At 36.3% G+C, this 23,244-nt stretch overlaps 1 protein-coding gene across 4 annotated transcripts in view; it reads left to right on the top strand.

Moving 5' to 3' along the window:
• The first annotated feature begins 473 nt into the window (after window positions 1–473).
• Window positions 474–23,244, top strand: part of Lsamp (limbic system associated membrane protein) — a 607,460-nt gene continuing 584,689 nt past the window's right edge. For 3 of the 4 annotated variants that reach the window (XM_005327613.4, XM_021727951.3, XM_078044174.1), the window contains exon 1: window positions 474–1,138. In XM_005327613.4, the coding sequence (XP_005327670.1) occupies window positions 984–1,138 (155 nt within the window). In that variant the 5' untranslated portion in view covers window positions 474–983. The remainder of the gene's footprint in view (window positions 1,139–23,244) is intronic. The other variant, XM_005327614.4, reaches the window with a different exon arrangement.

Below are 23,244 nucleotides of genomic sequence, written 5' to 3' on the forward strand. Positions count from 1 at the left end.
AATGTGAGAGTCTTCTGTCAAGTTTCTTCACTGTTTTACATTCTTTAGCCCATCTTTCAGGACTTGCACCCCAACCCCCATGCCTTCCATCCTTCTGTTTCACTCCCTCCATTTAGCAAGGTTTGCCTCTTTCCTGCCTCTCTTTCTCCTTCTTCCTTCATTCTTTCCCTCTCCTTTCCTGGACTCTTTCTTCTGTTCTTTTATGGCTTAAGTCCTTCTCCTTCTTCTCTGTCTTGAACAGTCCCCATGCTCTCCATTCCCTCTTCTTAAGGAAATCAGCCAGGCCTCCTCGGATGGAGCTGTTGTCCTGACAACCTAAAGGCACACCGGGCTTTCATTGAGGCTGACTGCTGCTGAAGGGGGCAGTTGTGCAAAGCGAGGGGCCACTCCGAGGGGAGGGAGGAGGGGATGACGTGGAGGGGCTGTTGAAAACCAGCAGGGTAGGGGGAGGTGCTGATAGAGAGACAGCCGGGGACTGGAGGGAGAAACAGGAAGGGAGGAGGGGGAGAGAGACTCTGGGCTGCCTCTGCCGCTGCTGCGTGGCAGTTTCTTTACACTCCCTGGCAGCTTGGAGCCGGCTCCCTCGCCGGCCTGGGAAAGTGGGTTACACGGGGAAGGAGCTCAGCTCCGACGCTGGCACAGGAGCATCCAAGCACAGAGAGACCAGGGAAGCACCTCTGCCTTTGGCAGTCTTCTCCTCATCCTTTCTAGAGGGTTTTGCATTTGTACTCTCTGTTGAAATTTTGTTCCTTGGACTTTTCCCCTCACCCCTGCTAGGATTTTATGAGGGCTTTGTTAAGACTTAGAGGGAAAAGAGACTGAGCGAGGTGAAGAGTGGCAAAGTGGAAGGGACCACAAACTGGAGAAGCCCGACCTGCCTGGGCGGTTGATGACAGCCCGGTGTTAGTAAAGCCCCTCTCCGCGGCGAGCAGCGCGCACAACCTTTGGAGCACCCCGCGGACCCGCACCTCGCCTTGGCCACCATGGTCGGGAGAGTTCAGCCTGATCGGAAACAGTTGCCGCTGGTCCTACTGAGATTGCTCTGCCTTCTTCCCACAGGACTGCCCGTTCGCAGCGTGGATTTTAACCGAGGCACCGACAACATCACCGTGAGGCAGGGGGACACGGCCATCCTCAGGTAGGGCTTTCGGGCAACTTTTCTCCCGCGCGCTTCTGTGTGTGTGTGTGTGTGTGTGTGTGTGTGTGTGTGTGTGTGTGTGTGTTCGTTCCGATGCTGCAGGCTCCGGAGTGTGTGTGTGTGTGTGTGTGTGTGTGTGTGTGTGTGTATGTATCCCTTTCACTGACTGGTAGTCGACTGCCAACAACATTCAAAGGAATTCTGGTCCCTGTCAAGAGCCAATGGTGCTGGTGAAATGTTTGGTTCTTTGGATGTTGTTCCTCTGATCAAGGAAGCCTAACTTCACCTATGGAATTAGTGGAATTCCAGCAGTATTACTGTTTTTGTTAATTGCTCATGCTTTGCCCTCTAGAGTTTTGTTGACGTTTCTTAATCCAGAAAGAAGAGTTGTTGAATTATTGGCTCTAAAAGAGTGGTACATGGTACTGCATTCTCCTTGCTTCTCCCGTGTGTGTGTGTGTGTGTGTGTGTGTGTGTGTGTGTGTGTGTGTGTGTGTGTGTGTGTGTGTGTGTGTGTGTACATCCAGGCTTTCACTCTGCCAGCAGTAGTTCTGATAGAAGACTTTCTGTAAAGATCTTCTAATTGACATCCAGGGAAAAAAAATCAATCTTAGAACTTTGGTTGGTTACTGAGCCTTTTTTGGACTGTGGATAGAAATCACCACAAGAATGAGGAGAAGAAAAAATAATAGTATGCCCAATTGCTGGCATACTAAGAATAGAAGTGTTAAGCCTAGAGGTTGTGAGAGAATTAACCTGGCATAATCAAAATGATTATTGACTTAAAAACTCTTATCTTTATATAGCTCTGCCAAACTCTGAAATATAATTTGAGATTGAAATTTGGAAAGAAATAGTCCCAAGTCCTTGGGAGTTTGACCCCTATAAGGGACAGTGAGCTAGAGAGACTCAAATGGCACCTCATCTTTATTCTATTTCTAAAAAGCTCCAAACAGCTTTTCCTGTGTTTCTCTTATCTCTTCCCCCTCCACCCTTGCTTTTCCAGCTTTACTTGAATTTCTAGCAGATAATAATTTTTTAAAAAGGGGGGAAAATGAAGAAAAGAGAAAGAAAACAGAAAGAAAATGCTCTCCTTTGAGATCTTTTAAAATCCCATTTCTTCCAAATAAAATGACCCAGTGTCGGTCTATCTATCTAGCTAATATTGCTGGTTGTGGCAATAAAAAACAGTGTGCGATAGAAAATAAACCTCTAATCTGTGTGCAAGGAGCTGATAGTGCATAAACCCTGGGGCATAAGGGAGCAGTTCTGTGGCAGAGCTGCCTACAGCAGCAAAGTTTTCTTTTCTTTTCTCAGAAATAAATTTGGTTGGCTGTCACAGAGTGTCCTGCTTTGGGATCTCTAGCCTTGTTAGAGGAGAAAATGGTGTGTGTGTGTGTGTGTGTGTGTGTGTGTGTGTGTGTGTTGTCTATATATGTGTTGTTCCAGATTATAAAAAGTAAGAAAATGCTAATGTGTAAGTACTCCTTTCTTCACTTTCTGAGTATTGAGTGATTATGAATCCCAAAGATCCTACTATCCAAAGCAGATTTTCCCATGTACCTCTCCATCCTGGTAAACCTGCATGTATGATTTATCCACATGGAGCAATAAGATTTATAGAGTAATTCATCTGTTTGCAAAGAGATTGGACGGACATAATGCAGAAAATGTTTTTGCAAGCACACAAGCATGCCCTCTCAACTCCTAATATCCATATTCCCTAACATCATTAACCCTTTATTAGTGAAGAATTCTACATAAATTTATGCTATATCTAGGAATTTTTTTTTCATGTTACAAGATTGAATGTGAGAAAAGTGAATACCTTGAATGTACAAGTTTTTGAGTGTTGGTGAACTTTGTAAGGACTTTCTAAGTACCATCATTGTATCTTAAGCTATAGTTATCTTAGAGTTAGATAAATATCTAAATGATAATTCAAAAGAAAAAAAGGTATTGAAATTTAAATCTAGAAGATGTAGTCTCACTACACAAATATCTATATACGATACAGAAGTTCTTTATGTCTATGGCCCCAAAGATATGAAATTTTAAAAAACATTACACTTTAGTATGTATTATAGGGTGGAAGTGAGGGTTGAGAGAAATGAGAATAAAAACAGAACCAGTTAGTCCTTGGCAAAGAGAAGATAAACAGAGCATGCAAATAAGTCACCTGTGAGAATCCATCACCTTCCCAGGTCTCCCCTAACATTCTCTGTTTTTAATTTCCTTTGCTTTAGACAAGGCTTTATTTTTGGGTTGGTGGAGCTCTATCAGAAGATAAAGCGAGTTCTTTTTTTTTTTTTTTTTTTTTTAGCTGACCTTCTTCTCAATCTCTTTAACTGGATCCAGTAAGCTTTGTGGGTCAGTTTCCTGCTGAAGAATGGTGTTCTTGCTTTCTGTTTACAAGTCTAGGCTGGGAAGGGCATGCTTCCACTTTATTTGTGACATTTTGCTGGGAGTATGAGTTTCCAGGGGAGGAGAGGAAGGAGAACTTGATTCATTTGGAAGCCACAGTAGATGTTTGGCACTGAGAAAGTGAAATGCCAAGGAGAGGCAAAAAAATCCTCTCTCAGTGAGACTGTGACCCTGAATAATGTACAATGGCAATAGAAGACAAAGGAGGTTTGTAATTCTGGTGGTCCAGTGAGAGAAGTTTGGCCAACTTGTCTTCAAACATTTACCTTCAGTGCCTTACTTCCATGAAACAAGTATTCTTTAGGAAATGCATGCTCATTTTTATATAACCATAAATACATTAATAATTGTGCATCGTGATAGGAGAATATGTATTATTTATCTTGCCATCTTGCTCTGTAATTTCTTTTTGAGGAAAAAAAAGGATTATAGAATTATGGTGACAAAAAAGGATTATAGAATTATGGTGACAAAACTTGAGGGGGAAAAAAAGAAGGGTCGATAGTTATGTATGCACAGCTAACCTGATGGTTTCTTAGTTGATATTCCAGATCTTTAAGATAAATTTTATAAAGAGCTAATGAAAACAATACTAACTCCTACCCAACAATAAATAGTCAAAGTGTTATCCACAGACCAGTAGAAGCAGCAGCAGTACCTAGGACTCATTCCTAGATGGAATGAACCAGTGTCTACATTAATATTTCATAGAAAAGTGCCCAACACATTTATCCACAGGTCTTTACTCATGATGCAGCCTAGGTATTTTTCTAAACGAAGCACATATACCTCACTGCCACCCCTTCAAGCAAAGGTGTTCATCAGTTACTGTGTGAATTTCTAACACTGGTCCTTCCAAGCCTCCAGCCTTGTGTACAGGTACCCAAAAAGACTTGGCTCCTGCTTAATCTCTATGGATTGAAACCACATAGTTCTCTTGATAAGTTTAACTTAAAAGGAAATAGGAAGTGTTCCAAACCTCACTTTAAGTTTTATTTTTAATAATCCCTCTGGTCTTGCTTTTAATATCAGCACCATATGTCTAAAAAGATAATCATGAAATAACTTGATCCCAAGGAACATGCTAGTCATATAATGTGTTATATTATCAAACATCTGTTCAAAAGTGTAGTTTGTAAATATCACATATACATACATATCTGGACATAGAGCATAAGTGCACAAATGATAAAAAATGCAAGGATTTCACAATATTGTGATTTTAAATATTCTAAATTTGAGGTATTGAGATTTTTGTTTCACAAATTGGACTCTGTTTAATGTTGTCTGGGTATTAAAATAATTTTTTTATGATTTTAACATTTTAAAAGTAAATATGCCTAGAAAATATAGCTTTTTTTTTTTAGTTTTCTTTCAAATTCTAGATCTTTGCTCCCTATTTGTTTCTATAGTGGGGGGGGCAAAGAATAAACAACCAAAAAGGATGTGATCATTTGATAGTTAAATGTGAAGATTCTGTGCAAACTTCAAGGGAAAAATGGTTTCTTTTCTATAAGGCATCATAGAATGGAATGCCCACATTTACTAAAAAGGTATCAATATTCACACAAACTCCTGACACAATATATTATTTTTGTACTACTTATAGTTTAGCATTTGAAAACAAACTTTGTGTCTCTACAGGGCAAGAGTGCAACAATTATGAAATTTTCTTTTTCTGTATCTAAATTACTGGAGCTAAACAAAATTTACTGGTCATCACTGACATTTTAAGGATCATCCATTGCCCATAAAATCCTGTAATGAATACATGTGGTAAATAATGGGGTATAACATAGTATTTATCATCTAGGAATATGGCATTTTATATACACTTTCTTAAAGAATGTTTATGGGCCTGTGAATTAGATCACTTATTGTCATTATGTCCCAGGAAACAATAGAAGACAAATCTCCTGGGATAAATGCAAATTGTGATTATTTATGTTTCCATAAGTATGGAATGTGTAAGTATGTATACACAAACACTCTGCCCTAGTAAAGGTGGCTTTGGTGTTTTGTCTCATTTGACTTTAGATGACTTGTTTGTAGAAATATGGAGAAAACAACCAGAGGCGATGACTCAGCCATGGAGTCTGTGGATGAGGGCTGAGCATTGTGTTTCTCAAAGCTGATTCCACATAACAGCAAACTCAGGCCTAAAAGGATTAATGCATTTTGCTGTGGCTTGAGAACTCCAAATACAAACAGCTGTGACTCACCTGATAGGAAGTTACCTGAATATGCTTGTCTCCTCCCTGTCATTACCTGAGCTTGAGAGATACCTCTCCTTTAGCCATGGCTATGTGGTATATAGCTATGTGCCCTCTTCTTTTCTGAATGTTTTCCCTGTTAGTTTGCAAGATTCACAAGACCTAGGCTCTAAATTTGGATCTATCCTTGTGTGCTATGACTTTGAGCAAATCCCTGAATTATTCTGAGCTGCAGTTTCATTTACAAAATGCTGAAACTATCTATTTTAGTTACTCTACAGAGTTGTTTTAAGAAGATAATAAGAGGTAAAGTAAAAAAGTTTGTTGAAATGCAAAGTGCTACATAAGCAGAAAGTATCAGTGGTTTTCCATCCATATGTAGCTAGTTGTTTAGATTTTAAGAAACTCTTTTTTAAGGCCAGTGTTTCTCATACTTGAGTGTGTTGTCTAAATTACATGGAAACCTTGTTTAAACACACTCTGGGTCCCATCTGCAGTGCTTCTGATGCAGTAGGTCTCTAGAAGGGTCTGGAAATTTGCTTTTTTCTAAACATATTCTCAGGAGATGCTGTTGCTACAGCCACAATTCAAGAAACACTGACTTGGGCTATTGACTTTGGCTATTTTTAAGTGTGGTCCACAGATGGACATCCTAAGTATCACACAGTCCATTGTTAATCTCAGAGTCTATCCCAAAATGAGCATATCAGCATCTGCATTGTAACAAGATTCTCAAGTGGTTCATGAACACTTTCTAGTTGGAGAACCATGCCTGTAGGTGGTTCATAGCCATGGCAATATGTTACTGTTGACTGGAGAACTTTTTAAAGTAGAGAAGCTGCATATTTCTTACTCTCAGAAATTCTCATTTCATTAGTTTGGGGGATGACCTGGTTCTTGCTTCTTAATTTAAAGCTTCTGAGATATACACAGAAGGGAGCACATTACTGTGTGAGAAATCTTTTATAAAATACTCAGGACAACACTTAATATAAATGCAATAAAAATGTAAGGTCTTGTTGTATTGTCTGAGAAATATTTCAAAAGCCAAAGAAGTCCATCTAAACTCAATTGAGAAAGAGGAAAGAAAGGAAAGAGACTGCCATAGATCCATTTATTTACCACATGATGTCATCACTACATTGTCATGGGAAATGTGGTGACTTTAATATGGATCTGATTTACACAGTATCTACTGCAATAGCATTAAAGCTTGACTTTAAAAAAACTGTTGAACTCTGTTCTCTTACTTTTCTTGATTAGGTAAAACACTAAGGAGTTAATTCTAGGTTGGTTGGTTTTGTTATTTTCCTTTTTTGTACTATATGTAAGGGAGGCAAAAGATAATATACAAGGAAAATGTCTTCCACGTTAACTTATTTGAACAGGCTAAATTCTATGCCCTTATGTTTGCATGTACATAAATATATAATTTGGAAAATAATTACAGTTGTAGAAGTCAACTCACCTTTACATGATGATCAATTTTCAGGTAGAATTTATAGACAAGTCTTTGCATCTAGGTCAAGACTTTTTATGAAGGATGTAATAAGTTGTGAATGCTCAATAAGAAGCCAGAAGATCAAGACTTAAAGTCATGAACTCTTTTAATCTATGAAAGGAGGAAAACGGGCCTCTATTTGGCTTGCAACCATGCCGTTTTTATGATCAAATGAGATAAGGTATACCAAAGTGTTTTACAAACTGTATAATAGCATAATATATAACCTCTTTTAAAAAGTATTATTATTTATATTTACCATAAGAAATAACTTTTAGAACATTTAGTAAAATGATTTTTATTCTTCTTTCTATGGCCAATGCTGGTCATTTGCTCCAAGATGTTTTAACTATTTTATTTCAAAGTGGCAAGTATATTAAAATACAGTTGCATTTCTTATTAGGAGTGAAGTGAACACTCTTTTGTAGTTGCCTGCAATCAAAACATAATCTCAAGTTAATGTGTGATTGACCTCCAGAAAATAAAACCCTTTACTTCAGACTTTGTTAATTGCTGCCAGAAAAACACATAGAAGTTTCAAGTAGGAAAGACCTTGGAGATTAGGAAGTCTACCTAATCATTTTAAAGTAATTTAACTGAGAAGACATAAATTTAGTTGGTTGCTCAAAAACTCGAGTTACTATTTGAGAACTGGAATTAATGTCTTGTAATTCTTATTTCACAGTATAATGGAGATTATCTTTGTGGTTTTCATTTTTATCTCATGGTATGTCATTTTTTTTATTATACCCCAAATTCTGCTAAAATGTCCATCCCTGTCTTCTCCTCCTTCCTCTACCCTATTCTCCCCTTCCCTTCTCTCTTCTTTCTCCCTTTGCTCTCTCCTTTATCTCATTTCTGCAAATTGAATCTGCATTGACTTATAGAGAATCATACATCTAGGGCTGGTCCCAGAAGTTTTTGGAAAATGTCCATCTTTGATATGATCCCTATCTGTCTAAATGAAGTGAATTTTCTTTCTTCCAGTCTCCTCCTCTGATTTATATTCCCACAGCTATTTCTGTATTTGGCAAGACCCATAGTCTAAACAACTCCCCCACCCTACTTTTAAAAAACTCCCCTTCCTCCTTGCTTCTGGTACCTCTGCCTGTTCATCAGCCTTTCTTGATTTCAAGCCCTTTATCTTAATGACTTCAGTTGTGTTCCTAAACTCCAACAAAACTATACTGCTTTCTGACAAGGACAGCTGCAGTAGGATCAAGGTCACGGCTTTCAGTTGGTAGGTAGGCTGTCCTTTGAACAGCTTCCAGGGATGCTGTACACACTGTAATCATCATAAACTCCTTAGTTAAAATCCTTTGAGAGATCCAACTGTATTTTTCTGAATTTATACACATTTTATTTTGGGCTAAAATTGGGATAATTGTTGTTAAACTAGGAGGAACAGGACACAGGATCTAGCTCTGGTTGCTGGGTGGTGAAGACACCATATGGTGAACACTGCACCAGGAACCTGGGATTTCTGGTGTGGCACTCAAAACACCATCTCTTGAAGCTTTACTTGGTGAGAAGTAGACCGGGGAGGTCCAACGTGGTTTACCAAGAGAAAGGCAAAGCACAAGAAAAATAACAGATCAACAAGTTCCAGTGAGCCAAAGTGAGATAGGCTAGGATCACAAGGAGGTCTGTCAACTGGTTATAAAGACTCACAAGTCACAAGTCTTGATTTCAGAGAAGGAATAGTGTTTTGGGGACAAATGTTGATTTGAGTAGGGAGAGGTTCTGAGAGTAAATGACTTGGATCCTACAGATTACCAAGACAGGTGACTTGGTCAAGGTGTAAAAGAGGGGGCCCCACTCCATAGAACTGAAGCCCTGTTTAAAACTTGTAGTAACAGGGAGTAACATAAAAGTGAATTTCATAGCACGGAGGTCTACGTTTTACAACTCTTATTGTGTGGTGGCACACATATGTAATCTGAGCCACATGTCAGAGGCAGGAGGATCACAAGATCAAGGCTAGCCTCAGCAACTTAGCAAGACCCTGTCTCAAAATACAAAGGTCCATGGATGTATCTCAGTAGTATAGTATTCCTGGGTTCAATCCCAGTACCAGACAAAACAGAACACAGTCAAAAAGAAAGAATAAAAAAAAAATGTCTTTCACTGGTAAAGTTTAGGATCACAAAATCTAGTTCAGCCCTATGGGGAGAAGACAGAAATGAAGTAACAACTGAAGCCATTTTTTTTTCTCTCTGACAGTTAAATTTACTGAGTTACATACATCTTCAATCTACTTAAAACTTCCAGATTCTATGTGGTTGGCCAAACTGGGAGCCTGAATTCACCTCTTGACTATCCCAAGACAATTGTTTTCTGATATTAGTCTAAAAGTGTCACCAGACCCTTCACAGGTCCCTTATGAGGGACCGTAGGTCAGATAACTCTGTATAACCTCTTACCTCACTGTCCTCACCAATCCAGAGCCATCTGTAGTCTCTGATCACAAACAGGGTTGTGGGAACTATGCACATACACAGTGCTACTTCCTACCCTTGGAGCTTCCCCTCTTCCCTCTACCCTACTACCCTTTCATACTTCCTTACCAAGTTACCTACTTGTACCTCCTCAAGGTTCAATAGTGATGCTATCTTATTCAGAAAATCCTCCCTAATTCTACCAGACTCAATCAGTGCCCTATTTATTATCACTGACAGCCTCTTTCTACCCTGCAATTAGCATTTACTCTACTTTAAAAATACATTTTGCTCATTGTATCTTGCCTCAAATACAGACGTCACATTTACTTTACTTTTTTTTTTTCACAGAATTCAGCTTAGTATCTGTAGATACTCAAATAAATATTTGCCTACTGAACTGAACAGAGAGGGGTGGCCACACTATCAATCAAGCCCACTAGATCTTGATTTATAAAAGTCGAAACATAAGGGGACAGTCTGAAGGAAGACATTTTGGTAGTGAAGTCAATTACCACTAGATGAATTATGGATGATCAATGGAGGAGGGTAGCGTAGTAAAACCAGAGGTCAGTCCTTCTCTGATCATTGAGGAGTGGATAACAGGATTTGGTCAGGAACACCTTCAACAATTCCTATCTGCTTCTCTCTTCAAGCATAGTTTTCTTGAAATGCAAAGGGAAAAATATTGTTATTAAAATATGGGGGTATTGGGAGGAAATCCTGGAGCTTCAGAGGTAGAGACCCAAAGTGTGTCCCTTTTCCTGATAGAATTGCAGCTTCTGATAGAACAAAGAGTCACCCAGTGGCCCTGGAATTAAGTAGATCCACAGTCTGTGAAGAGCTGCTCATCATCCAGGCAGCTCTGAGACAAGAATGTACCTTCCCTGAGCTGAGCTGCAAGGGCTTTCTCCCTCTAGTGGTGGCCAAGCACTTTCAGGGACTAAATTGGGGACCAGGGGTTACTTAAGGTAGCAGGATTATGTGCAACAGGTATATTCACTGCCATCCATTCTACTTTCTTGTGAAATGAGGCAAGGTACATATCACTCACATACTTTTTTACTAAAAGTAATTACTCATACTGCATAATGATGCCAATCTGGGTTTTGCAGTTTAGAGCTCATTACTCATGCCTGGAGAAATTGAAACCTGAATGTACAGTGGACTTTGTAATAATCCTGAATTCCCTTCTGTATGTCTTAGCATAATGCAGAAGGACATTATTTATTCGAGGTCAGAGGAAAAGACTATAACACTGAGGAAGAATTCAGCACAGCGTCCCATACAATAATGCATTATATTTGTTTTATTGTAATATTCTGGTAATGCATTTCTATATTAAACCTCTGTATGTTGTCTAAAGTTAATTATATCCTTTCTAAAGTTGTGCTTTAGTCATGCTGCTATTTCCCACACTTCTCTGTTAGCAACAGAAGATTAAAAAGAATAAAAATGATGCAGTCAATACTCAGTCATAAATGTACCTGTGTGTGAAAACACTGACTGGGAAAAATAATAGTTTTCCTGACTTCTGTTTCTTATGTGTGTCTTTAATCATACTTCACCCTAACATGCATGTATAAGTGCTCCTCTTATGAAGTTTGAGCCAAATATGGTGGCCAATTTGTGCCTGATCTTTGTCTTCAGATAAATGAAGATTGTTGTTACTTCTGGTGTGATAAGGATAGGTATATGTATAAGATATGTATGAACATATCTTAAAATCAGCTATTAATATGGCTGAATCATAATTTAGCAAATGAATAGATTTTTCATTCACTCTTTTTGACCTCTGCTTTTCTGTATGTCTTTTGTGGCTCTAATGATGAATGGATCATCACCACAATAATGAGCTGCCTATGTGTACTAGATTACACACACCCCTAGTCTGAGCATCCAGGACTTTAAGCTTTGGTTTTGTACAAACCATTAACTGTGTAAAGTTAGCTTCCATTATTACAACTCCAAAGTGATTCTTATTTGCCTCTTAACGATGTTAGTCTGTAGAAGTAGCATTATGATTTTTAATATAGTCAAGTTTATTAGAAGAAAAAATACAAGATGTTGTCAATGATGATAATTTAGTCAAATTTAAAAAAAATAAAATCTTAAATTTATAAATATCCTAATATGAGAAACATGAAAATGTTTTAAGACTATTGCCTTATTCTTGCATAAAAATAAAACAGATTTCAAAATCTACTTCTTTTTAAAAATGAAAGTGTGTATTTATACAGAATCTGTTAGGATGTGTAAACAATCTGTCATGAATATGCTTGAGCTATATTGTGTGGATGTGTTTGAACACAAGATCCTTATTTTTAATTTATGTCTGCATATATTTATAATTACATATAAAAGTAAAACCATAAGTGTGCTTTTTATATATGCATAAAATTTATATACACAAAATATGGATGTGAACATCATTGTGAACTTGGATTACAGCACACTTTAATAGGAACCTAACTAATTTGATGCACCAATGATGAGGATGATTATTGCATAAAACCAAATTTTTCAGGTCATCAAGGATGTGAACAATATATAAGAAATATCGCACATAATGGCTGTCTTAATTTGTTTTGATTAAAGTTTTATTTTTAATTAATCATTATGCAAGTTGTTAAATTTATTTTGTAAGGGAAATAAAATTTAATTTTTCTTTTTTTCTTTTTATTATATCCAGGCTATTTTATAGTTCTCAAAGAGTAAAATACAATCTTCTACATTTTTTTCCTTCTATTTGCTCATATAGGACAGACATTAATGCTATACTAGCTAAAGGAGAAGTAACTTATAATTAATTCAATGTGACTTTAATTCCTTGTATTTTTTAATCTCAAGTTCAGACTGAATTTTTTTTATTCTAAGTTACAAAGAGATACAGTAACCTGTTAACAAACATATTTGCTCAAGTCTTCTGTATTTAAGAGAAAGAATTTTTATTTTTATTTTTTTGCAAGTAGAATAATAAAATTATGTTACTATATCCTTTTAATTTTAAAAGTCCAAGGAATAATGAAGAAATTATTAGAATAACTTAAATAGGTTCAGTTTTGAGCCCCACAAACATTATGTCTAATAAAATTATGTTACTATATCCTTTTAATTTTAAAAGTCCAAGGAATAATGAAGAAATTATTAGAATAACTTAAATAGGTTCAGTTTTGAGCCCCACAAACATTATGTCTAGGGCATTAAAATAATTTAAGAACATAAGTGTAGAAAGATTATTGCTAACATTTGAAAACCAGTTGAAAACAGAAACAGTTTCACAATATTCATGACATAAAACATTGTCCTAGTTATAAATTAAAAGGAAAATGGGATGAATATTAAAGCAATCAGAAAGAAAGAAGACAAGAAAAAATTCTAAGTAAGGGAATATATCAGATTTTGAAAAGGAGACATGATCACTATAAGCCAACCAGGGATTCCCCCCAAATAAAGCATAGTATGGTCAATAGGTTACCTTAAAATGAACACATTAAATTACAAATTGGTGAATCAGGGAAATGGCATTTGCTTTGAGTATCTGTATTTCAACCATCTTCTTCTGGTAGATTTATGAACAGATTATGTGTCCAAAATGAAGTAGTATACTATTTTTTTTTCCTCAGTTGATCAGTCATGCTAAAGAAATACTGATGGATAGTTGTAGATAATTCTGTATGTCTTGGACTGTGTTCAATATTTGGGTAAAAACATAGGGAGCAAACTTTCAACAATATGTATGACATAAAGATAAGGGGAGTACTAAGGTGTTTGTTGACAGTATTTTAAAATAAATATGCATGAAAACTATAGGAGGCCAGTTGTAGCTCTGCTAAAAACAAAGTTTATTTGTGTGAATGCCAAATTATAGTGTATCTTAAAAACAAAATTATAGTGCATCTTAAAAACAAAAGTGAGAAAAATAATTTATAATACTTTATAATTTAAATAGAACATAATTTAGTTGAATAAATAAATGAGTCTGAATGACTTCAAGAATTACCGTTACAATGATATAATGAGGGCTAGGATATAGCTTAGTGGTAGAGGCTTGCCTAGCTTGTATGTGGTCCTGGGTTCTATCCCCAGCACTGCAGGGAGTGGGGAGGAGGGAAAGAGAAGAAAATTAAACAAAATGCATAATGAAAATAGCAGAGCTTTTAATCCACAAGATCCAGTTCTAAGGATTACATCTACCAAGTACTGGCTTTGTAAACACAGATTAATCACATACCCCTGCTGGACCTCTGGGTCCTTTTTATAAAATGGAAAAGATAATCCTGATATTTACCCTCTCACCTCAGAAGGTCATTCTAAGAATGTGGACTAACAATTGTAATCTTGAGGTAGAGGTGTTTTTTGTTTGTTTTGTTTTGTTTTGTTTTGTTTTGTTTTGTTTTTTCCCCCTGAATGTTTCCTTGAAGTTTCTCTTCACCTAATGAAACGGGTTTTTCCTTGTGAGGAAATAATTTTATAATCATTTTGTATTTGAGCAGAGGCCAAGTGACCACATTTAGGAAGTATTTTTATTATTTTTTAAAAAAGAACTTTCATTTAGTAGAAAGTTGAAATGGGTGATTTTAAACATCTCTGCTAACACTCAATATTTTACAATTCTGATATTCTAAAATTCCACTCTAGTTTATTTTGTACTTATTTATTTTTAATTTTCATTGGCATTCCCTTACAATTTTAATTGCTTATGAAGAATTTTATTTGGAAATATGTTCTTTAATAACTTTCAGTTTTAATATTCACAGGTCTATTATTTTCTTCCCACCAGAGAATCTGCAAACATTTCAAATTCAGGGTCTATATTCATTATAATTGAAGGTTTATTTAGACTTTCATCTTACTGAGTAGAGCAATATTAAAACAAGTATGATCTTAGAAAGTCATTGTCAGCCTATTGCATAAACATGAATAAGATCATTCAGGTCAAATGGTAACCTCATCTGTCCTTTCTAATGACCTCTGTTACTTTGTCACACATGTTAAAACAACTTTGCCTGATGTCCACCCCACAGTTCTAGATCGTACTAGATATGACATCTCCAATAGAATATTTTGATATTATCTGAATTCAGAAATTATGGAAATGGGATTTCCAATTTACCCCTCAAATACGTACCCTTAGTCAATATGGCTTGGACCCTTTACTTTTCCAAAGAGTAAGGTAGGCTGCGACCTCGAAATCTGTGTTTTTCATCAGCTCCCCCTCCTACCCTGAAGACTCAGATATCCCAGCTCTTGAACCTCTGTAATCTTGGCTCCTCCTGGATCCTGAGAGCAGTCAGCCATCTCCCCGCTCTGTGATATAACCCTTCCCTGTGGTGATTCCACACTGTCAGCAGAGAAGGTTTCCAGTAGAAAGGGAATGCAGTTGCAGTGTTGCTAGACTATTTGCCATGGGTTAATCTGCTGTTCTTGAACAAAGGAGTACTTTGAGTACTTTCATTGTATCATTCTTTTATTCTTAGTGTCAGGTGCAACCTCACAGGTGGTAAAGCAAAAGAAATTGAATTTATGATTTTCTGTTTTTATAATCTGAATAATCTCTACTGGTACTAAATGTGAGGTCAAGCAACCAACAGCATCCATAGTAGTAACCGTGGCTCCACCTCCTACTCAACTCAGTTCTTTCACCAACATGATCGTTTTTTCTTGCTTACTTTTTATATGCACATTTCCTTATGTTGTCTCTTTTTGTAAAATGACTTTAATTTATCTAAAAGTGCAACTGTTAAAAACTTATAAACAGCAATCATCAGAGTATGGAATCATTTCTTTCCTGTCGCACTGACAGGCACTCAGCTAATTGCTTTTCTTCATCCCTTAGTAGTGTTTACAGTGAAAGAAGCACTGAGGCATGGCTTTGTCTGTGGAACCAGGGGACTTTAAAGTGCACAAAGTGGCATTTGGGGAAATAGTTTTGAAAAAAACTCAAAGTTCAAATAAACAAAAGTGGAGATTTAAAAGAAGAATGAAAAGATAGAGACAAGCAGATTAAGGAAGGATCTGGTGTCAGGATTTCAGTAAAACACAAATGCACCCATTTCAAAGTGGGTCACCTGTGCAAAAGCTGAGACTATTCCCAAGAACATCATAATTTCCTAGTAGAATATCTGGGGATATTAAAATTAAAATTGAGCCTATTAAAATATGACAGGGGATCCTAAGAACAATGTCCTAAAACTAAAGTCTGAATTTCATTGAATTTTAGTCTCAAAAGAAAAAGTTGTCAGTTCTCAAGCCACTGCATCCTGGGGAATTCTAGAATTATTGTAAAGATTTCAAACTTTCATACAAACTCAAAGTATTATAGACATTATGTATCTCAAATATAAATTAATTAGTTTTTCAAATTTGTGTAAAAACAATCTCTATTATAATGAAAAATTCATTAAAATTTTTCTAAATATGGTAGTCTTTGGAAAAAATTAGAAATTTCTTTAATAATAAAGAGGTTGGAAAATGGGTTTTATGACAAAAGATCTTAATCAAAAAGTTTGCAGATTAGTTCTGAGCAGTGGTGCACGCCTATCATCCCAGCTGTTCAGGAAACTGAGGCAGAAAGATGTCAAGTTCAAAGCCAGCCTCAGCAAACTTAGTGAGGTCCTAAGCAACTCAGCAAGACACTGTCTCTAAATACAATACAAAAAAGGGCTGCGGATGTGGCTCAGTGATTAAGTGCCTCTGGGTTCAATCACTGGTACCATAAAAAGAAGTTTGTATACAATCTAGATGAATAGGATGAATAGGAGGTGAGAAAGATGAGAAAGTGCTAGAGAGTGAGGAAGAATCTTCAGTCATAAGATAAAGTATGAATGAAGGTACAAATGTGTGAAAAACAGAGAACAACAATTAAAAAGGATATGAAACAAAATAGTAGGTTTGCAAAGTAAAATTAAGTGGCTGAATGGAATTTGAAGTCCCATTAGGTGTTGTAGCAGAGTTGACCATTAACATGAAACTTACGAACTGAGGTTCAGCAAAAGCTGAGTTACAAGCGAGTATCAACTGTTTTCCTATTATAGAATAGTTTATAGACCATGGGTTTAGAAAAAATTGCCAAGGGAAGGGGTTCAACATGGGCAGTTGGTATGTGTGATCCTGTATTGCACACTGTGGGGATTAAATCTATGTTCAACATCAGTAGATTTATAACTCAAGCTTCACTTTTGGGGCTCATTACTTGCATGGTCCATTCCAAAGCTTTATCTCTGGAAATGTCATTTTTAATTTATCATTTTATATTTTTTTAAAGAAAGATTCTCACTGTATAAATTTCAGGGCCCACAAGCAGCCTAGAACCATTCTTGTTCTAGTCCCTCAAGGAACTAAATGAAAAACTAAATAACATTTTTTTTTTTTTTAGAATGCTCCTAATTGTGGTTCAGATGGCTATTCAAAAATTACTGTGGGTCAATGTGTTACTGTGGACATTTTCAATGAGCTGAGTCTTAAGGGTTGTAACCTTAATGGGGACAGAAAATAGATAGGAAGGCAGATATTTCAATAAAAAAGAGGACAAAATAAACAGAATAAACCAATCTCAGGTTGCATGCTACTATTAAAAACTCCAGGAAACCTTTGCTTTCAAGTTCCTTGGTGCACTTTTTTACCTAAACGAAGGTAACTAATAGTAATGACACCTCATCTTACTGTAGACTACTTTGGCTCTGAATTTCATTACCGTGAGATACAGCCTCACTGTGCAGTTCACAGTACTGCGTTGTTCCACAGTTTGGAAACAAAGATAAGATGATGGCCACAGAGAGAAGACACAGGCAGTCACAGAAGATGTATTCACATTTCAGATTTGTTTTCCCAATTGTGCTGCAGTACTGTTAGGGTTTTATTATTACTATTATTTTTCTTTTATTTTTCCTTATTCTTGGTAAATTTAATGGGCTGTCTCTAAGTAATGAGGCTTCTCTATTCCCACCGATATCACTATTCCAAATCTTCATCAGTGCATGACAGTATTACTAACTTCGGTCTTTCATATATTGAGTTCTTACTTTTTACTAGACTCAAGGCTGAGTACTGGCAATGAGCAGTGACTACAAGAGTATATAGTCTAGCCTTTTAGATTTTTACTACATTTTGGATATTTCTTCAGATGGGTTTTCAGTAAGTCTTTTCCTTGCTCAATAAACTAAAATTGTCCTCTAGTCTATGTCATATCAGTCTCAATTTAAGAGCTCTAACAATCTGAGAAGGTCTTTCTGTATTACTCATCCTCTCTCTGGGTTTTTTTTTTTTTGTGTGTGTGTGTGTGTGTGTGTGTGTACAGACAGTGTCTCAATACGTTGGCCAGGCTGGAACTGGGCTGGAAAGATCCTCCTGCCTCAGCCTTCCTAGTAGCTGGGACTACAGATTACATTACTGTGTCAGCTTTATCCTTTCTTTTTGTTCATGCTTATCTTCCCCTTTGTGTACATTAAGGTTTTGTTTTCCTTCAAGGTGTGTGGTTACTTTTTCTTCCTCCTTTTACCTAAATTTTACTCAACCTAAGCCTATATTTCTCTTTAATTATTCCATCCTTGTTTTATTATTTCCCTCTCTGATTCATTTAATTATGGATGAGGCAGTGTTTTTAGCTTACAATTTCCTGCCATTTAGCTCTCTATCCTCAGCAAGATTGCAAACTCTCTACATCATAGACTCAGGGAAGGCTAGAGAATACTTAGTATCTTGATCTGAGGAATCTCTCCATCAATACTTGTATTGATAGACTCATGCAAGTATAACACGTTCTCTACATTTAGAGAGGAGAAAATAAAACTTCAGGGAAAGTCAATGATTTTCCTGGGGTCTCACAACTAGCCCTGGTGGAGACCTCTTCAGATTAGTTCTATTACCACTGAGTCCATATCTTTCATGCCCCACATATCGCTTGAGCCCAGGCTAGACAGTGGGTAGATGCTTAATATTTTCTTCTGATGGTAAGTACAGAATGAAGTCTATTTGTTGCTGTCTTCTTTTCTATGGATCATATATGGCCAAAGATAAGAGATGATAATAGAACATCTTTTTTTCCTTAAGTATTTATACGGTGGAAAACTTGTATGGTCAAAGGCAAACACTTATTTTAAAATTATGTTCATACTGATTTTGGGTGATAATCGTATTCATTGAGTTGAAGACTTGTCAAAAGCTTTGTGACTTAGTCATTGAGAGTCACCACCAGGGCTAAAAGCTCAGCACCCCCCTCCTCCAGTAGGCAATTTATTTGGCTTTGTGGAGACCACTCTTCTTTTTCATTGTTGAAGTTGGCTTCTTGGGGATGACATTTTCAAGAGTAATGCAGATACCTCCTTTCCTATCAATAAAGTTGTGATTTACAGTATTTAATCTAGTTGAAAGGAAGGAAAAATAGAAGTCTGCATACAGAAGAAATGAAATTATAATAATATGGCACACTACCCAAAGTTTTCCTAATATGCAGAGTGTTATCCTGGCACCCAGCCTTATTTGTGGCATTCAAAGCTCCATCAATCAAAAGAATGGAAAGCTTGGCTTTCCAAAACCCTTACTAAGGCATTTGACTTACTAGATTCTGTCGATTTTACTGGGTAAATAGCATGGTATGGATATTTAATTCATAGACCTTCTCTGTGGCTCCATGTAAGCCTGAGTATCTATGCAAAACTTAGAAATGTTCTTTATGTTTTTCTCTCCTAAACTTATCTGAATTCCAGTCTTTATCCATGTACCACTGTGTTCTACTCTGCATTGTCCTATGACCTGAATATTACAAAATATTCAGCTTTCTACTAGAGCTTTTTATGATTTCTTTTCAACCCATAGTTGCCCTTTGAAGAAAGTACACTTATGGAAAATTAGTAATGTTTTGTCATTAGCTTAGGAATGCTAGAGTGAAATTTAATTCTTTCCCCAATGAACTACAAATTCTTCTCCTTTGCTGAGCCTCAAAAGTTGAGTGAGATTTAATGTTTATTCAGCACCAACAATGTACAGCCCCTTCAAAAAAAAAAAAAAAGCATTCTGTTTACCTACCACTCTAAAGTTCTAAAGACAAGTCACATACATTGCTTAATTAGTTTTCACCAGACCTTAGTGAAGAAGGAAAGGGGATCATGCCATTATCCTGCACTGGAAATAAAGCTCAGAATTTTTAACCAGATAATTGAAGTGAAAGGACCATAAGACAAGAATGTGACATACTCTGATTCTTTCTGCACTAACTATTAAAGGACATTGCTTATTTTTCTCTTCCTTTCCCCCTTTTGAATTATGTGTTTATCCTAATTGTGTTCTTTGTGATTCTGCTATATTTATTTATTCTTCTTCCCTTTGTGCAGAATTGTTGAGCTGTCCATACCCTCTTCCCCTTTTCTCTTATACTTATCCCTGAGTTTAAGCTATTGTTGTGGGAGGCAGCAGAGAAGGGAAAGCCTGTGTGGATAGTCCCTCTCTCTGGCTCTGGCTGTCTTGCTCTCGCTCTGGTGCTGTGTTCAGTGCAGCTCTCTGTTCTCCTGGAGGCTGCAGTTTGTCTGCTGAATTACTGCTTTGTATATAGCCAGGGACCGTGGAGTATTCCCAGTGTATTTATTTTCTGCTCCTGAGCTGAATGCTGGGTGCTTCTTTGTCCTGATGCCTTCTGCAAAGGAGTTTAGGAGGTAGGGGGTGGAGGGGGGAGGAGGAGGAGGGGTAGGAATGTCAATAAAGCTCTCTCTATCCCCCAGAGGAATGTGTGCAAACGTCTTTACCGTTGCTTCACTCTGTGTTCTCCTCTCGGCTGCCCTTGCTCTTAATTGGATCTAGACCCTAGAGAAAACAACTTTGTTAATGGGATGGTTAAAGAAAATGAGAGGTGGAAGTTGGCTGTGTTCAGTTCTGGCAATTTACCCTCTTTGGGAATAAAATTCTCAGTTGCCTGATCTGGGAAAGGGATTCCACTTTCCTGATCATGAGGAAATACCATTTCCTTCTGTTATGGATTTTTTTTTCTTTCTTTCCCTGTCAGAATGGAAGCTTATGTCCTGTTTCTTCTAAAGGTACATGAAACTAATTTGTTTAGCAAATATGACACATGCATTTACTCAGGCATTTATCTAACCATTCATTTATTTATTTTTTCATGCATTTGGCAAATGGCTGCTGAACATGCTTTTGTGCCAGGTACTGTGTTAAGTTGTGGAAATATAATGTTAAATGAAAGAAATAAAGTAATGATTCTCCTGGGACCTACATTCTAATTAGGGAAAAATACAGTAAACATGTGTCAATACAAAATAAAGTAGTTACAACTTGTGGACAGTGATAAAATTAGAACTAAATAGGATATAATAATAAAAACTACCAAGGCATCACTTTGGGTAAATTATGCAGGAAAGGAATCTAAAGGGGTGATACTACAGCTGAGACCTATGCAAGTTTATTAGCACCATTTATTTTAGCAATTTTAATGATGTATAACATATATCATAAAATTCATCCCATAAATATTTATATCAATGATTACTATAAAATACATACTGTTGTGCAACCATAATCATACTCTAGTTTTAGAAAATTTCCATCAGCCCCCAGATATCCCTGTGCTCATTTTCAGTAAAATCCTGATTCCATCCCTGACCCAGGCCAACCATCAGTCAGCTTTCTTTTTCTATACATTTGCATTTCCCAGATATTTTATACAAATGATACCATAGAATATGTGGTCTTTTGCATCTGGCTTCTTTCATTTAGTGTAATATTTTTCAGGTCCATCCATACCATGGCATGCATCAGCAGTTTGTTTCCTTTTATGATGAATAGTATTCCATTTAATATACATGTCATATTATGTTTAACTATCCACCAGTTACTGAATATGTGAATTATCTTCACCCTGTGTTCATTATGAACCAAGTTGCTATGGGTATTTGTGTTCAGTACTTTGCATAAACATGTATTTTTCTTTGTCTTTAGTAGATACTTGGGATTGGATCATAAATTTATCTTTAAGAAATTACTTACTATATTCTTTCCCAAACTATTTACACCATTTTTGCATTCCCACTAACAAAACATGACAGTTTTACTTTCTTAATACCTTTTTTTTGTCAACACTTACTATTGTCTGTCTTCTTTCAGTATAGCCATTTTCATTGTGATTTTAGTTTATAATTACCTAATTTCTTTTTTTTTTGATACCAAGGTTTGAACCCACTGAGCCATATTCTCAGTTTTTATTTTTTAATTACTATTATTTTTTTATTTTGAGACAGGGTGTAGCTAAGTTGTTGAGGCTGGCTTTGAACTTATAATTCTCTTGCCTCAGCCTCCTGAGCTATTGGGATTACAGGTATGCACAACCACATCTGGCATACTTACCTAATTCCTGATGGCTGATTATCTTTTCTTGTGCTCATCAGTAATTTGTTTAACTTTTTGGCAACATGTTATTAAAATATTTTACTTCTTTTTGATTGTAATGCTTGTCTCTTATTGAATTGCAAGAATTCTTTATGTGTTTTGCATGCCTTTTAATATATAACTCATCTTTTAATTTATTTTCTTTTTCTTTTTTGTGGTTCTGGGCATCAAATTAAGGGCTTTGCACATGCTAGACAAGATTTCTACCTCTGAGCTATACTCCCAACCTCTTCTCATTTACTTATGAAGTATGAAAGTTTTTAGTTTTAGAAATGAAGTTTAACTTATCAAATTTTCTTTCACGAATTGTGCTTTTTTTATAATCTAACAACTCTTCACCCAATAAAATGTTATAAATATTTGCTCGTAAATTTTTTTTTCTAAATTTTTTAGTATTAGCTATTATATTTGACTCTATGATTTATTTCTCATTAATTTCTGTGTATGCTATGAGGTAGATTCTAAATTTATATTTTTCAAAAGTGGAAATCCCATTAGTCCTGTACCACTTGTTAAAAGACTATACTTTCCCTAAAGAATTTCTTTGGCACCTTACACTATTTCCTATTTCTAAACTGCTCCAATTCAGGAGGGAACGAGGGCTGATAAAAGCTGAAATCTATTAGTATAACCTTGGATCAGTCATTGCCATCTGATGTTCGGTATTTATAGTGTTCATTTATGGTTTCTGTGTGGCTTTCTAAAAGGTAAACAGCATGTTCTTTTCACTGAGTATCTGCTTAGGATGAGCAGCTCTGTACTAGGCACAGATAGCTCTGAAGCCTTTTTCTGCTTTGAAAAGTTTTTAACTTGTGAATAAGACTCAGCCTTACCATACAAAGAGTAGGAATAATACTGCTTTTTGATATATAAGAGAAAAATGAAACAATGTTAGAATTTTCTAAGCCAAAAGAAACTGACCTATGAGAGTTAATTTCATAAAAGAATATGATAAATATATTACTAGTAATTTGATCTTATGTCCAAAATGCTTTGCTATAATTTTTTATATGGCCTATATAAGTGAATGCATACTAGGGGATATACCCATCTCTGTGTTACAAAATAATCAAATTATCACACCTAGGCTTCCTTGTGGTAAATTGTTGCCTGTTTCTGCTTTTATTCCCCATTTTTTTA

This window comes from Ictidomys tridecemlineatus, chromosome 3 (assembly GCF_052094955.1).
Source record: "Ictidomys tridecemlineatus isolate mIctTri1 chromosome 3, mIctTri1.hap1, whole genome shotgun sequence".
NCBI classification, from domain to species: domain Eukaryota; kingdom Metazoa; phylum Chordata; class Mammalia; order Rodentia; family Sciuridae; genus Ictidomys; species Ictidomys tridecemlineatus.